At 36.6% G+C, this 14266-nt stretch overlaps 1 protein-coding gene and 1 long non-coding RNA gene across 2 annotated transcripts; one reads left to right on the top strand and one right to left on the bottom strand.

Annotated features, from left to right (window-relative positions):
• Positions 1-1278: 1278 nt before the first annotated feature.
• LOC141712013 (uncharacterized) lies at positions 1279-1948 on the bottom strand. The gene is made up of 3 exons (XR_012571504.1): positions 1821-1948; positions 1649-1718; positions 1279-1342 (listed from the first exon to the last, which is right to left on the bottom strand). It is a non-coding gene; the product is annotated as an uncharacterized LOC141712013 (long non-coding RNA).
• A 6136-nt stretch (positions 1949-8084) lies between these two features.
• On the top strand, positions 8085-11531 carry LOC141714044 (uncharacterized). Its single transcript, XM_074517589.1, has 4 exons — positions 8085-9099; positions 9195-10530; positions 10641-10746; positions 10893-11531. The coding sequence occupies exons 1-4, from the start codon at positions 8085-8087 to the stop codon at positions 11529-11531; spliced, it is 3096 nt and encodes a 1031-aa protein (XP_074373690.1).
• The last annotated feature ends 2735 nt before the right edge of the window (positions 11532-14266 follow it).

The raw sequence follows: 14266 nt of genomic DNA, 5'->3' as shown, positions 1-14266 counted from the left end.
TGAGTTGTGGTTAATGGCCATTTTAAAGCTCTTTAGACCACATTTTTTGTTTAACTCCTATTGTAGTGCACCCCTTGAGACAACAGCGTCGTATATAATGTTGTTTGAAAGGCTAACCACAACAGTTTTAGGTCAATACTGTTATTTTATGCTGTCTTATACAACAGTTTTAGGTAAATATTGTAAGGAGCTATTTCAAACAATGGTTTGTGATAGTATTTTAATACTAAGTTATGTTAACTTCCATCTTAATGCTCTTTAGACCACATTTTTTGTTTAAAGCATATTGTAGTGTTATCCTTGAGATAACACCATCGTATATTTTGTCGTTATGTGAACATGATAGACACAATATTACCATGTTTTAAAGTGTTGTGAATAGAGCTTTAGTCAACTGTTAAAACAATGTTACAGTGTTGTTCCAATTAGTTTGGTACAATGGCTGTTTTTGATTGAGAACACAATCATCTATTGTATATAAAATTTTGCATATAAAATCCTGATTTCATCCAAACCACCTGTTTTCTAAAAACTAAATCCCAAAAATGAATCCACCAAAAATGAATCCACCAAACGAACAAACCGAGAACTAACTACCAATCACAAAAAAATCAAAATCCACCAAACCAACAAACCTAGAACTAGCTAGAACAAGAACAAGCCAATATATATAAATTCACCAAACCAACAAACTTAGAACTAGCTAGAACAAGAACAAGCCAATATATATAAATCCACCAAACACATATCAATCCAACAATCCTAGAACAAGCCAATATATATATATATCCACCAAACATCTAATATAAATCCACCAAACACAACCAATCCAACAATCCTACAACAGTAGAACAAGAACCGGGCAATATATATAGATTGAGCACAATATATATAGATTGACCATGCAATCTACTAATAGATTGAGACAAATCTATCAATCTACCGACAATTCTGTTTGGATTGGACCAAAAAGTGCATCACCATGACCAACTGCATAATTTAAAGTTCAAATCCGACTACTAGTTCAAACAAAAGACCACAAATTTGGAACCTAGATTGCATGGCGTTTCATGAAATATTTTGCAAAATCACAGCGGATCTCGTTAATGTCATCATCAGTGTAAACCAAGTTTGATCTGCGCATCCACTGAAAAATAACCCAAAATTTTACATAAGTCATACAATTAAGTACTGTACGAGTAAGAGTATAAGTCAATGGGAAAACCCAAAGTGAAAATCTCACCTTAGCAGCAAACTCAAGTTCTTTGTCCTGAACAATCTCCTTCATATAGCGCATCACAAACAGGCCACAATCCTTGGTTCCTGACTGCACTGGAACTCCCTGGATTAATTAAAAATGCATTACAAAAGCTGTGAATTGGAGAGAAAGAAGCTCTTGTATGTATATTGCAGAGAGATAACTATACAAAACAGATTTGGTGAATGTAAAAAATAAGTCTCTAAACTATGAGTGCAGTAGTGTTTATATACAAGCATTAATCTAACTAACTTCTATCCTTAACAACTAACTGAGATGTAACAAATAATTATTTAATTACAATATCAACTAACTGAGATGTAAGAAATAATTATTTAATTACAATATCCTTAATAGCATAGAAAAAATATGATGAGAATTGATTATTACCGCCATGTTCTCCCACAAAATTTTCTTCTTGACAACCTTGTTGAGATCCTCTTTGTAAATTTTAATGGCACTACAACCAAAATAATACCAGCAAAACCATTAAGCAACTGAAAAATGCGTGGTCTATCAAAGTTCAAGACTCCATACAGATATTTTAGAAGCTGAATCTTACTTGTCGACAACATCCAGCCATTCCACATTAGCGATTCGACGTTTTAGAGGGTCCATGTGGTAGACAACCTCTGCCTCAGGATTTGCAACAGTTAAATTCCAATGGTTCCTACACAAACATGAATGAATTGAAGCCTTGTCATAAAAATTGAAACTTAGAAGCTCCAAAAAAAATCAATTTAAAAAGGCATGTGATCCTGTTTAGCTAAAACATTATATGAGAATGTCTAACTAGCTAGCTCTTGGATTAAAACTTACACGTCATTGTAAGGCATAAGAAAGTATTGCCCTTTCTTAGCATTCTTAAATCGTGCAGCGAGTGCACGCGACCTCTGCCCTGCATTACCACAGCCAATGGCACCAATTGTGGTGGGATCTACGAACTTGATCATGTTGGTCATCTTATTTTTTTTGATGTATTCGTTTATGGAGCTACATATAAAAATATGAGAGATTAAAAAAAAATCGTTTCTGGAGCCACAGAGTAACTATGAGATATTAAAAAAAAAATTGTGGAGAAACTTACTGAATAAAAAGGACGATCACAGACCCCGACATTTCACCTCCAGAGCACACCGAATATATATCTGATAAGTAAATGGCCATCTTTTTTGTAGAGCCAAAGGCTTCTTGGGATAGTTGAAAAGAAACCGTTCGTTCATCAGCTAAGGCACCCTTTGCCCATGTCCACAAACGATTTAATGCAGATGGGTAATTTGCACCCATCTCAACAACAAGCTCTGGTTCAACATCAGCGACTAATTTATAAGTCTTCTTTTTTCCCTTTTTCTTGGCTTTCTGCAGAAAATACACATGAAAATAGTAAGAAAGAAAATACTAAATAAAAACATTCTAGCTATATAGTGCTATTCTAAATATTTTTACCTTCGGAGCTGACAAAACATTGGAAGTGCTATTGTTCCTCATTGTTATCAAGTTTCTTGGCCATGCAATAAAAGTTCCCATGGCTTGTTCCACGGTCAAAATCTCGTCACCGATGGGATATGGAATCTTAGCATCTCCTTGAATGACTTGAGTGATTGACACTCTTGCATTCTCTTCCCCAAGTCTGACTCCATGGATTGTCTCCTCTCCTTCAACAACAACAACAACTTCATCAATCTTCGCACAAGCTACAATGTTGCTGAGCGATCCAAGAGCCAATTTACAAACAGAATTATCCGGAGCATTCACTTTAACTTCTTCACATCTGTCTTCCTCAAAAACAATTCTACAACTTTCATCCTTGCCATCCAACCTCTGAGCATCCTCAGGATCCACCCCTAAATCAACAAACAAACTTTCAATCTTTTGAATTTTCAGACCACCTCCCTCCTGTTGAACAGGAAATAAATTCTTTGCAGTTGTAGGTGTAGCAGGATGGTTTACAGCTGCATCAACATCAACCCCGCCGTTAGAGTGACAGCTTGCTTGTTGGGAAGGATGCGTTGGAGTACATTCTTGTTGTACGGGCCTTTTCAAGATCTCTGCCCTCAGCTTTTCCATTTCAGCAGCCCAAAAATCATCTCTCGCTTTAATTATTTTTGGAGTCTCCTCTGCCAAGTACCTCTGAACTCTTTCCTGTATCTTTTCATCCATTGTTCTAGCTTTTTTTTGCCTTGGAAGATCAAAATAAACCGACTGCTTTACATGAACACCTTGTCCACGGACCCGTCCACCATGCTCAGGCTTACCGAGCGCGAGTGTTAAAACATCATCAACACCTTCAGCTATTAGTTTCCCTTCCTTAACCTCCTTTTTCAATTTTTCCTAAAATATTAAGTGTACCATATTATCACAGTCTGAGCTATTTCCATGTAAAAGACTAACATAATTAAGTACCATATACTTTCAATTAATTAAGACAAAAATTAATATATAACTTACAATTTCCATTGCTTTATCTTCAACAATTTTTCCTAAAAATTTACCATCTTTGTCCTTCCTTGCTAGGACCCAGGTTGACGACCGATCAACTTCCTCTTCATCTGGATGAGATTGATACTGCATTCACATGTATATGATCAGGAAAGTATAATAGTATAGATATGTTAGACAAATTAGTTTGTATTAGAATAATAACTATGTCATTTCACTATTACGCACCCATTCATTCTCGAGGTTAGCATAACCTTTTCGAGACATCCGATGTGGATATACACTCAGCATCCTTCTTTGTATAGCATCATTATGACATTTCTGCATAAGAAGCACGAATGTGGTTATGAAATCAATATTAATTAAATACCAAAAACTAGAAACAACAAGTATGTTTTAATGCTAACTAGAAATAAGTATGTCATAATGCTAACTGGAAACATACCAAAAACTCAGGTGACGTGCGATCAGCAACAAATATATCCCAATGCGATTTTTCTATGAAAGAGAAATCTGCAGGAGGATAGGCCAACACTTCAGGTTGATCTCGATAAGGGAGAATGTAATTTGTGGTCAGTCGACTTTTGAACTCCCTCCATTTCTGACCAGCGGAACGTAAAACCAACTTTTTCGCAGACGGAGGTAAAATGAAACCCAGCTACATACATAAGAAATTAAAAAGATATCAGATACATAAGTAATGAACATATAATGAAAGATACATAATTATTTGAGTTTGTTTTACCAGAACACACTCCCAAAGCTTGTTCTTTGTCTCATCGGGAACACATTTCCAACTATCATGCCAGATTGGTGCTTTGGTTCTTGCCAAAACCCCAATATAGGATTGCATTTCTGCCGCTTCAGGACCATACGGCTCTCCCTTTCCATTAAAAGACACATTAAGTTTATTCCCCTGGATCTTTCGTCTCACAATTCTATGCATCGTTACACAACCTCGCTTGAGTAGTTTTAGTCCTTCATTGTTGTTCGGGGTGGTAACAGGTTTCACTTTTTTCTTCTTATTTTTGGAAATTTTTTTCTGTAAGATTTCAGATATAGGCTTCTTCTTCACAGACTTTGGGGAAGAAGTGGATGGGGTGGGGGTCATAGCAGGGGTCTGGTTGTTTAAGGACCTGGTCTTTCGTAAAGCCCTGATCACATTCATGGTAGTTGGGTGGGATGAAGACCTGGACCTTTTAAGCTCTTTCTTCTTTGGCCCTGTTCTCGGTGACTTTCTTGTGTTCAATTCTGTCTTCTTTGACTCACTTTTCTTTTTCGGAGTGGCCATTATCTATACACCAAACAAAAACTAAAGTTTAAAACACATGTATCAAATGTATATGGAAGAAAAACCAAATTTCAGAGTCACATAATATAGAACATGTAAAATGAGCTGTCATATATCTAAAAGGACTTCGCATATATGCACGAAACATATATACTCAAACAGAGGCAATGTGTTTATGTGTTCCGTGAATCAAACAGAGGCAATGTGGATCAAAATCCACAAAATCTTAAGTGAAACATTAAAATCAAGCATAGTGAAACACTAAAATCAGGGATGCTGAGTGTATATGCAGAGTGTATTTAGAGGAACACTAAAATCTAGAGTGAAACATAGAATACATAAAATCAGGGACTCAAAATCAAGAGTGAGTGACAAAATGCATGCAAAGGACGCATATAATCGGAATGAAGATACCCAAAATATCATATACTCTACAACCCCTAAATACATAAGATGAAAAAACCCCAAATACAAAAGATAAAATCAGGGACGCTAGGGTTCTAGGGTTTAAGCCCATACCAGTGATTAAACGGTTGAGTAATCGCCCTTGTCGCGTGTGATGCTAGGTTGAGTAATCGCCGTTGTCGCCTGTGATCGCCGTTGTCGCGTGTGATAAAATGAAAATGAAAAATGAAATTGTGAATGTAAACTGGTAAAGTAAACACCGCGAAGCCAAGGTGGGAGACAATTTTTGATTGGGGGGAAATGAAAAATCAAATGAACGGTGCTGATTTGAGATAGTACCTCAATCTAACGGTATGTAATGTCTTTTAATATATTTTAATTTTTAAAAATTAAATTATCTTGTCTGAAAAACTGTTGTTAGACATACTTTGTTACAATTGTTTAGTTAATAATTTCGATTAGAAGATTTTTATTCGGTTCAGTGTTTCGTTAAAAAGATGACTTTATTTTAAACATCTTATATTTTCCTATAAAATCTGTACATGACTACACTAAGTCGATATTAACATCCGTACGGTTGGATCTTTGACAAATCCATTTCAGAAATTAATTAAGTCAACTGGGTAGTAGTACCCGTGTCAGGGACTACAGCTTTTACCGGATTTCTGTTAAAAAGACGAACAAGAAGAGTTGATTATTTTCCGATAAAATTTGTACATGACTACAATAAGTCGATATTAACATCCGTACGGTTGGATCGTTGACAAATTCATTTCAAAAATTAATTAAGTCAACTGGGTAGTAGTACCCGTGTCAGGGACTACAGCTTTTACCGGATTTCTGTTAAAAAGACGAACAAGAAGAGTTGATTATTTTCCGATAAAATCTGTACATGACTACACTAAGTCGATATTAACATCCGTACGGTTGGATCGTTGACAAATCCATTTTATAAATTAATTAAGTCAACTGGGTAGTAGTACCCGTGTCAGGGACTACAGCTTTTACCGGATTTCTGTTAAAAAGATGAACAAGAAGAGTTGATTATTTTCCGATAAAATCTGTACATGACTACACTAAGTCGATATTAATATCCGTACGGTTGGATCGTTGACAAATCCATTTTATAAATTAATTAAGTCAACTGGGTAGTAGTACCCGTGTCAGGGACTACAGCTTTTACCGGATTTCTGTTAAAAAGATGAACAAGAAGAGTTGATTATTTTCCGATAAAATCTGTACATGACTACACTAAGTCGATATTAACATCCGTACGGTTGGATCGTTGACAAATCCATTTCAGAAATTAATTAAGTCAACTGGGTAGTAGTACCCGTGTCAGGGACTACAGCTTTTACCGGATTTCTGTTAAAAAGACGAACAAGAAGAGTTGATTATTTTCCGATAAAATTTGTACATGACTACAATAAGTCGATATTAACATCCGTACGGTTGGATCGTTGACAAATCCATTTCAGAAATTAATTAAGTCAACTGGGTAGTAGTACCCGTGTCAGGGACTACAGCTTTTACCGGATTTCTGTTAAAAAGACGAACAAGAAGAGTTGATTATTTTCCGATAAAATCTGTACATGACTACACTAAGTCGATATTAACATCCGTACGGTTGGATCGTTGACAAATCCATTTTATAAATTAATTAAGTCAACTGGGTAGTAGTACCCGTGTCAGGGACTACAGCTTTTACCGGATTTCTGTTAAAAAGATGAACAAGAAGAGTTGATTATTTTCCGATAAAATCTGTACATGACTACACTAAGTCGATATTAACATCCGTACGGTTGGATCGTTGACAAATCCATTTCAGAAATTAATTAAGTCAACTGGGTAGTAGTACCCGTGTCAGGGACTACAGCTTTTACCGGATTTCTGTTAAAAAGACGAACAAGAAGAGTTGATTATTTTCCGATAAAATCTGTACATGACTACACTAAGTCGATATTAACATCCGTACGGTTGGATCGTTGACAAATCCATTTCAGAAATTAATTAAGTCAACTGGGTAGTAGTACCCGTGTCAGGGACTACAGCTTTTACCGGATTTCTGTTAAAAAGACGAACAAGAAGAGTTGATTATTTTCCGATAAAATTTGTACATGACTACAATAAGTCGATATTAACATCGATAAATTTTGTAAATGACTATCCATAAGTGGATTTTTATTTGGACATAATTTAAGGATTATTTAAAATTTTAACAACCCAATCATTGAGCTTTGTTATGTCTGAATGAGAACATAATAATTGAAGTCAAAATTAGGTCATTCATTACTCCTCATCTTATCCCCTCCTGTACTCTCCATCGTGATTCGTGGCGGCTCCATTTTAGGTAAATCCGTAACCTAAATTATCTTTTTAGTGTTTTAGGGTTCCTCCATTGTTTCAGTGGTTTAAGCTCTAACACAAGCTCACCTTTGCAATTAATTGTTTGAAGTGATGCACATTGGGAATTTGGGTTTGTGATAAGCTTAATTAGTTACTAATTGCTAATAGATTATGTAGTTGTTGCTGATTGTTTTGGTTTGGTAGTTAGTCATAAGCTTAATAGTTTTGGTTATTTGGGAATTTGGGTTTGTAATTGTTTTGGTAGTTAGTCATAAGCTTAATAGTATATGCTCTGTTTTTGACCATCATGTCACTTTCTTTTTGCAGCTTGTTTTATATCAAAATATGGATAGGTCATGGTTAAAAGCTGATAGAAGAACAAGAGAGTTTGAGAATGGAGTGGACGATTTACTTATGTTTGCCTTTGAGAATGGATATAACGAAGACAAAATAAGTTGTCCATGCTTAAAGTGCGCACATAGCAAATCTTGGAAAGCTCGGATTGTTAAAAACCATCTGTTTCAAAATGGTATTGATGAAACGTATACTCGCTGGATATGGCACGGGGAGCCAAATATTGTAGAAAGTCCTGTATTGGATGAAAGTGACAACTCGGTATCTTCTAATTACCAATTCTGCACAAGAATGGGTGAAGCTGACGATGATGATGTTCTTTCTTCAGATTCTTCAGATTTCATCAACCATGTGAAAGGTGAGCATGAACCTCTTTATCCTGGTTGTGAGAATTACACTAAGATGAAAGCTTTGGTTAAGTTATTCAACTTGAAAGTGAAGCATGGTATGTCGGATTCATGTTTTTCTGATGTTCTATTATTGATTGGGTCTTTGCTACCAGAAGGCAACAATGTCCCTTCTTCTTTCAATGAAGCGAAGAAAACCTTATGTGCATTAGGAATGGGTTATGATAAGATACACGCATGCCCGAATAATTGTCTACTATATCGTGGGCCACAAGATGAAGATGAGACTACTTGTCGCATATGTAAGGCCTCTAGATGGAAACTGAATAAGAAAGGAGAAGAACAAGAAGGAGTCCCTGCTAAGGTCTTATGGTATTTCCCCTTGATACCAAGAATAAGAAATTTGTTCAATACACCAGCGATTGCGAAGGACATGACTTGGCATGAGACCGAACGACAACAAGATGGTAAAATGAGGCATCCAGCAGACTCGCAAACATGGAAGGATGTCGATCAAAAGTGGCCTGATTTTGCATCGGAGAGTAGAAACCTCCGGTTAGCTTTATCCGCCGACGGTTTCAATCCTTTTCGTGGAAACCGTACTGATCACTCAAGTTGGCCAGTTTTGCTATCGGTTTACAACCTTCCACCTTGGCTCTGTATGAAAAGAAGGTACATTATGCTTTGCTTGTTAATATCAGGACCGACCGAGCCTGGAAATGATTAGATGTGTTCCTTCAACCACTTATTGAAGATCTGCAGGAGTTGTGGCGCGGGAAACAAGTGTACGACGCATATAGACAAGAGTCTTTCGTACTTAGGGGCATATTATTATGGACAATAAGTGACTATCCGGCCTTGGGGAACTTGTCGGGACATGTAGTTAAAGGATATAATGCTTGTATTCTTTGTGTTGATAAAACAGAGGCTACTAGGCTGGTTCACTATCGGAAGACGGTAGTTATGAGGCATAGGAGGTGGTTGCCTCGTCATCATCCGTATAGAAATCAAAAGGCAGCTTTTGATAATAGCGTTGAGACAGGTGCTGGTCCTATTCCATTAACTGGTGAGCAGGTTTTTGAAAGAGTACAACATCTAAGGGACCATGTCTTTGGTAAGACACAACGCCAACATAAACGGAAGAAAGGTGATGCTAGACCAGTTTGGAAGAAGTTATCTATCTTCTTTCAACTTGAGTATTGGAAATTTTTGCCAGTTAGGCATGTTCTCGATGTGATGCACATCGAGAAAAATATATGTGAGGCTTTACTTGGAACTTTGCTAAATATTCCCGGAAAGACAAAAGATAGGGAGTCAGTCCGTCTCGATATGGCAGAAATGGGAATAAGAATGGAGCTAAGGCCAAAAACTCCCGGAAAGAAAGAGAAGGTACCTTTGGCTGCATGGAACTTATCAAATGCTGAAAAGAAGGTAGTTTGCTCATCATTTCTTCAAATGAAGTTACCGGATGGATTTTGTTCAAATATCAAGAATCTTGTAAATATGGAAAAACTTCGGCTTGTTGGAATGAAATCTCATGATTGCCACACAATATTGCATCATTTGCTTCCAATTGCGATTCGGTCGGTACTGCACAAAAAAGTCAGGTGCACAATAATAAGGTTTTGCCTTTTCTTCAAGGCAATTTGCAGCAAAGTCATCGATGTAGATAAATTGAAAAATATGCAATCTCAGTTGGTGGAAACATTATGCCAGCTGGAAAAACACTTTCCCCCTTCGTTCTTCGATGTCATGATCCATCTCTCAATTCATCTTGTGAGAGAGGTTAAGCTTTGCGGGCCAATCTTTCTACGTTGGATGTATCCTTTTGAGAGATATATGAAGGCGTTTAAAGTATATGTTCGAAATGCTGCTCATCCCGAAGGTTGTATTGCCGAGGCATATGTTGCCGAAGAGGCCGTTGAACGTTTGGTCAATTTTGAAGAAGCTACCATAGGTTTGCCAAAAAATGATAGGCATGAGCAAAATGCAATAAGCAAACCTTTATCTGGTGCGACAATGATCAAGCCAAGCAAAGAGGAATTGCATCTAGCACACTTATGTGTTCTGCAAAATAGCAATCACATGAGGCAATATTTTGAGTAAGTTACTAACATATGTGTGTGTGTGTGTGCATTTTGTTATTTTCTCATTATCTGCAATTCGGTAAATATATTGAAGCAATTGATTTTACTTGTAGTGAACATATGGCATCTTTAATGCTAAGATACCAGCAGCATGAAAATGACGAGGTGTGGCTAAAAACCAAGCAGAATGAACAATTCCCCGAATGGTTCAGGAAAAAGGTAAGTTTTATTTATGTGTTTATTACCTTGTTACGTAGTCCTGATTAAAAACAATACAGACAAGTAATATAAGAAGTCGAAGACATCCAATAAAAAATAAAAACACAGACCTAAAAAAATTGTTTAATTTTTTTTTTATTGTACAGATTGAGACGGAATTGCTCCATGACCATAATAGCATAGGTGATGATATAAGGTGGATGGCAGAAGGGCCTAACAAGAATGTTCCTACGTTTAGTGGTTATAAAATCAGCGGGGTTATTTATAGCACCAAGGAGCGTGATAATAATAGACAAGTACAGTGTAGTGGTGTTTGTGTTGTTGCAGATACATTAATGCCTTCCGAAAAATTTAAATCTGTTGAACATACTTCACATACCTATTATGGAGTTATAACAAGTATATGGGAGCTAGACTATAATAATTTTAGAGTCCCTATATTTCGTTGCAATTGGGTAGATATGAACAAAGGGGTTAAGGTTGATGAGTTGGGATATACATTGGTTAATTTAAATAAATTAGGATTTTCAAATGATCCTTTTGTTCTAGGGAAACATGTTAAGCAAGTTTGCTACATTGATGATACTCTTGAAAAATTTTGGTCTGTGGTGTTGAAAGTCCCGGAAAAGAACTTTTATGACCACTGTGATGATGAAAATGAAGGCTCTGTAGAAATAGAACTTGAGAATGAGCTGCAGTTGCCCGTGTTCCCGAATGTTGATGAACTGGACGATGAAAATACTAGCTATATGCGAGAGGAAGAAGAATGGATTCAACTTCCATAGTGGTAATATATATAATTATTTATAGATACTTGAGTCCATGTACCGCTCACTTTATTCTTTTTGTAGGTGAAGCTCCCATTATCCATGTGTACTGCTCGTGAACCCCTTGATGAGATTACTTTTGCCGTGATAAAATCATCATCTAGTTGACTGAGTTTTCAATTTGTGAATGCTGCTGGTTGATGCTCTTCTTATAATAGATGATGATTTTATCATAGCAAAAATAATCATTCGGCGGACATACAAGTATGGCTAGCTTCTACTGCAGAAACAGGGCTTGGAGATATGTTATCTACTGCAGAGGATAAATTATAAAATTTTCCACATCAAACTTGTGCAAATTAATGTTGATCACTTGTTTTTGTGTTTATGCAGAATTACCAGCATACGGCGGTTGTCAAGGCGTGCAAAATTATGGCTAAGCAGCATGCATGTTACCAAAGGCAGTAAACAAGGATTGTGTTTCCATTTTCATTGTAATATTCACTACTAAACAACTCTGTCTTGTATATATGGAACAATGTAATTTGAAATCTCTGTCTTGTTTAATTGAAAGTGTATGGTTTGCCAATTTTGAGGAATGGCTTTCAATTTTGATTGAGGATCTCTACTTTGTTGTTGGTTGGACCTTTGTAATATGTGCAAGTCAATTTTTTTTTCCATCTTTGCTGTATAGACAACGGTTTCTTTTGCTAATCAGTAAACTGTTGTATGAACCTCTATTATCCCATAATGTTAATAACCATTGTCTATGAACTTTGCTTTCTACAATGGTATTTTAAATCTATTGTTTGATAGAGTCTAAGATATCAGTTTTAGTAAACCATTGTCTAAATTAGACAACAGACTTGTCAAAAACTGTTGTCTTAAGATGGAATGAATTTTTGTACATACAACATGCATGCAACATTATGTAAAAGGGTTACAAACAACAGCTCGTAAAATAACAGTTGTCTTAAGATAGAATGAGTTTTTGGACATACAACATTGGTTCACGCTTGTTTAAAATAGTCATAAACAACAGTCCATGAAATCACAGTTGTCTAAATAAGTCAAATCGAAAAGCTTAGACAATAGTGTGCAAAAACCTCTATAAACGTTGTCGGATGGAAAGCAAGACAACTGTTTTTTCATAGCGAAGAAAACCCCGTGGTTTGATTTTTTGGGACAACGGGTATATTTTGAACCGTTGTCTCATGACAGTTGTGTGAATGAGATTTTGGTGTAGTGGCTGCAATGGCAAGTAAAATCCTTATAGACTTGACCATAGCCACTGGTGAGAAAGTTTCATCATAGTCAATACCATGAATTTGTTTGAAACCTTTTGCAACCAGCCTAGCTTTATAGGTCTGAACATTTCCATCCATGCCCTTTTTCTTCTTAAAAACCCATTTGCACCCTATGGGTTTTACCCCTTCAGGTGGATCAACCAAAGTCCATACTTGGTTTTCGTACATGGAATCTATCTCGGATTTCATGGCTTCAAGCCATCTCTTAGAGTCTGGACTGTTCATAGCATCTTGGTATGTGAGAGGCTCATCTTCATCTATGAGCATCAAATCACCACACTGAATCATGAGAAATCCATATCTCTCTGGCTCATGGCGAAATCTACCAGATCTACGAACAACCTGTGTTTGTTGAGCATTATCATTATTATGCTCTTGTTCCACTTCAGGTTCAATGCTATTTTGCGGTTCTCGATCTTCATCGAGATCTATAGTTCTCCCACTGTTTCTTTTGGAAACAAAATCTCTTTCCATGAAGACAGCATCTCGAGCAATAAACACTTTCTGCTCAGAAGGACTATAAAAATAATACGCCTTTGTTTCATTAGGGTATCCTACAAAAATGCACTCTTCGGATTTAGGTCCAAGCTTGTCAGATTCTTGATGTTTCACAAACGCCTTACATCCCCAAACTTTCATAAAGTTCATGCCTGACCGTTTCTCTTTCCATATCTCATATGGAGTCTTTTGAACCTTCTTAGTAGGAACACGGTTAAGTGTGAAAGCCGCTGTTTCTAGAGCGTAACCCCAGAAACTAATTGGAAGATCTGCATGACTCATCATCGATCACACCATGTCCAACAAGGTGCGATTTCTCCTCTCTGAAACTCCATTCCATTGAGGTGTTCCTGGCGGAGTGAGTTGTGATACAATACCACACTCTTTCAAATACTCTCTAAATTCGGTGCTTAAGTATTCACCCCCATGATCGGATCGTAAGATCTTAATACTTGCATCTCCGCCAATTTGCTTCTCTACTTCAACCTTGTATTCTTTAAATTTTTCAAAAGAATCGGATTTGTTCTTCATAAGATATACATATCCATATCTACTGAAATCATCAGTAAATGTTATGAAGTAGTAGTAGCCTCCTCTAGCCATTACACGCATTGGGCCACATACATCACTATGTATTAGCTCCAGACGTTTAGTGGCCTTTTGACCCTTACCAGTGAAAGGGGCTTTAGTCATCTTACCAAGCAAACAAGATTCGCATTCTTGGTATGATTCAAAATCAAACTTATCCAAGTATCCATCCTTATGTAATTTAGATATGCGTTTCTCATTTATGTGGCCTAGACAACAATGCCAGAGGTATGTTTGATTTGAGTCATTCATTTTAAGTCGTTTGTTTTCTATATTACAGACAGGGTTATCTAAATCAAGAACATATAAACCATTAAATAAATGCGCAACACCACAGGTTAAATCATTCAAAGCAAAAGA

This window comes from Apium graveolens, chromosome 3 (assembly GCF_009905375.1).
Source record: "Apium graveolens cultivar Ventura chromosome 3, ASM990537v1, whole genome shotgun sequence".
Taxonomy (NCBI): domain Eukaryota; kingdom Viridiplantae; phylum Streptophyta; class Magnoliopsida; order Apiales; family Apiaceae; genus Apium; species Apium graveolens.
This window is presented reverse-complemented; position numbering and strand designations above follow the sequence as displayed.

Excerpts from the sequence above, each read along its gene's own strand:
- LOC141714044 (XM_074517589.1), top strand. The coding sequence starts at position 8,085 with ATGGATAGGTCATGGTTAAAAGCTGATAGAAGAACAAGAGAGTTTGAG. Across the intron at positions 9,100-9,194 it reads CAACCTTCCACCTTGGCTCT|ATCTGCAGGAGTTGTGGCGC; the intron begins GTATGAAAAGAA and ends CACTTATTGAAG. Across the intron at positions 10,747-10,892 it reads CCGAATGGTTCAGGAAAAAG|ATTGAGACGGAATTGCTCCA; the intron begins GTAAGTTTTATT and ends TTTATTGTACAG.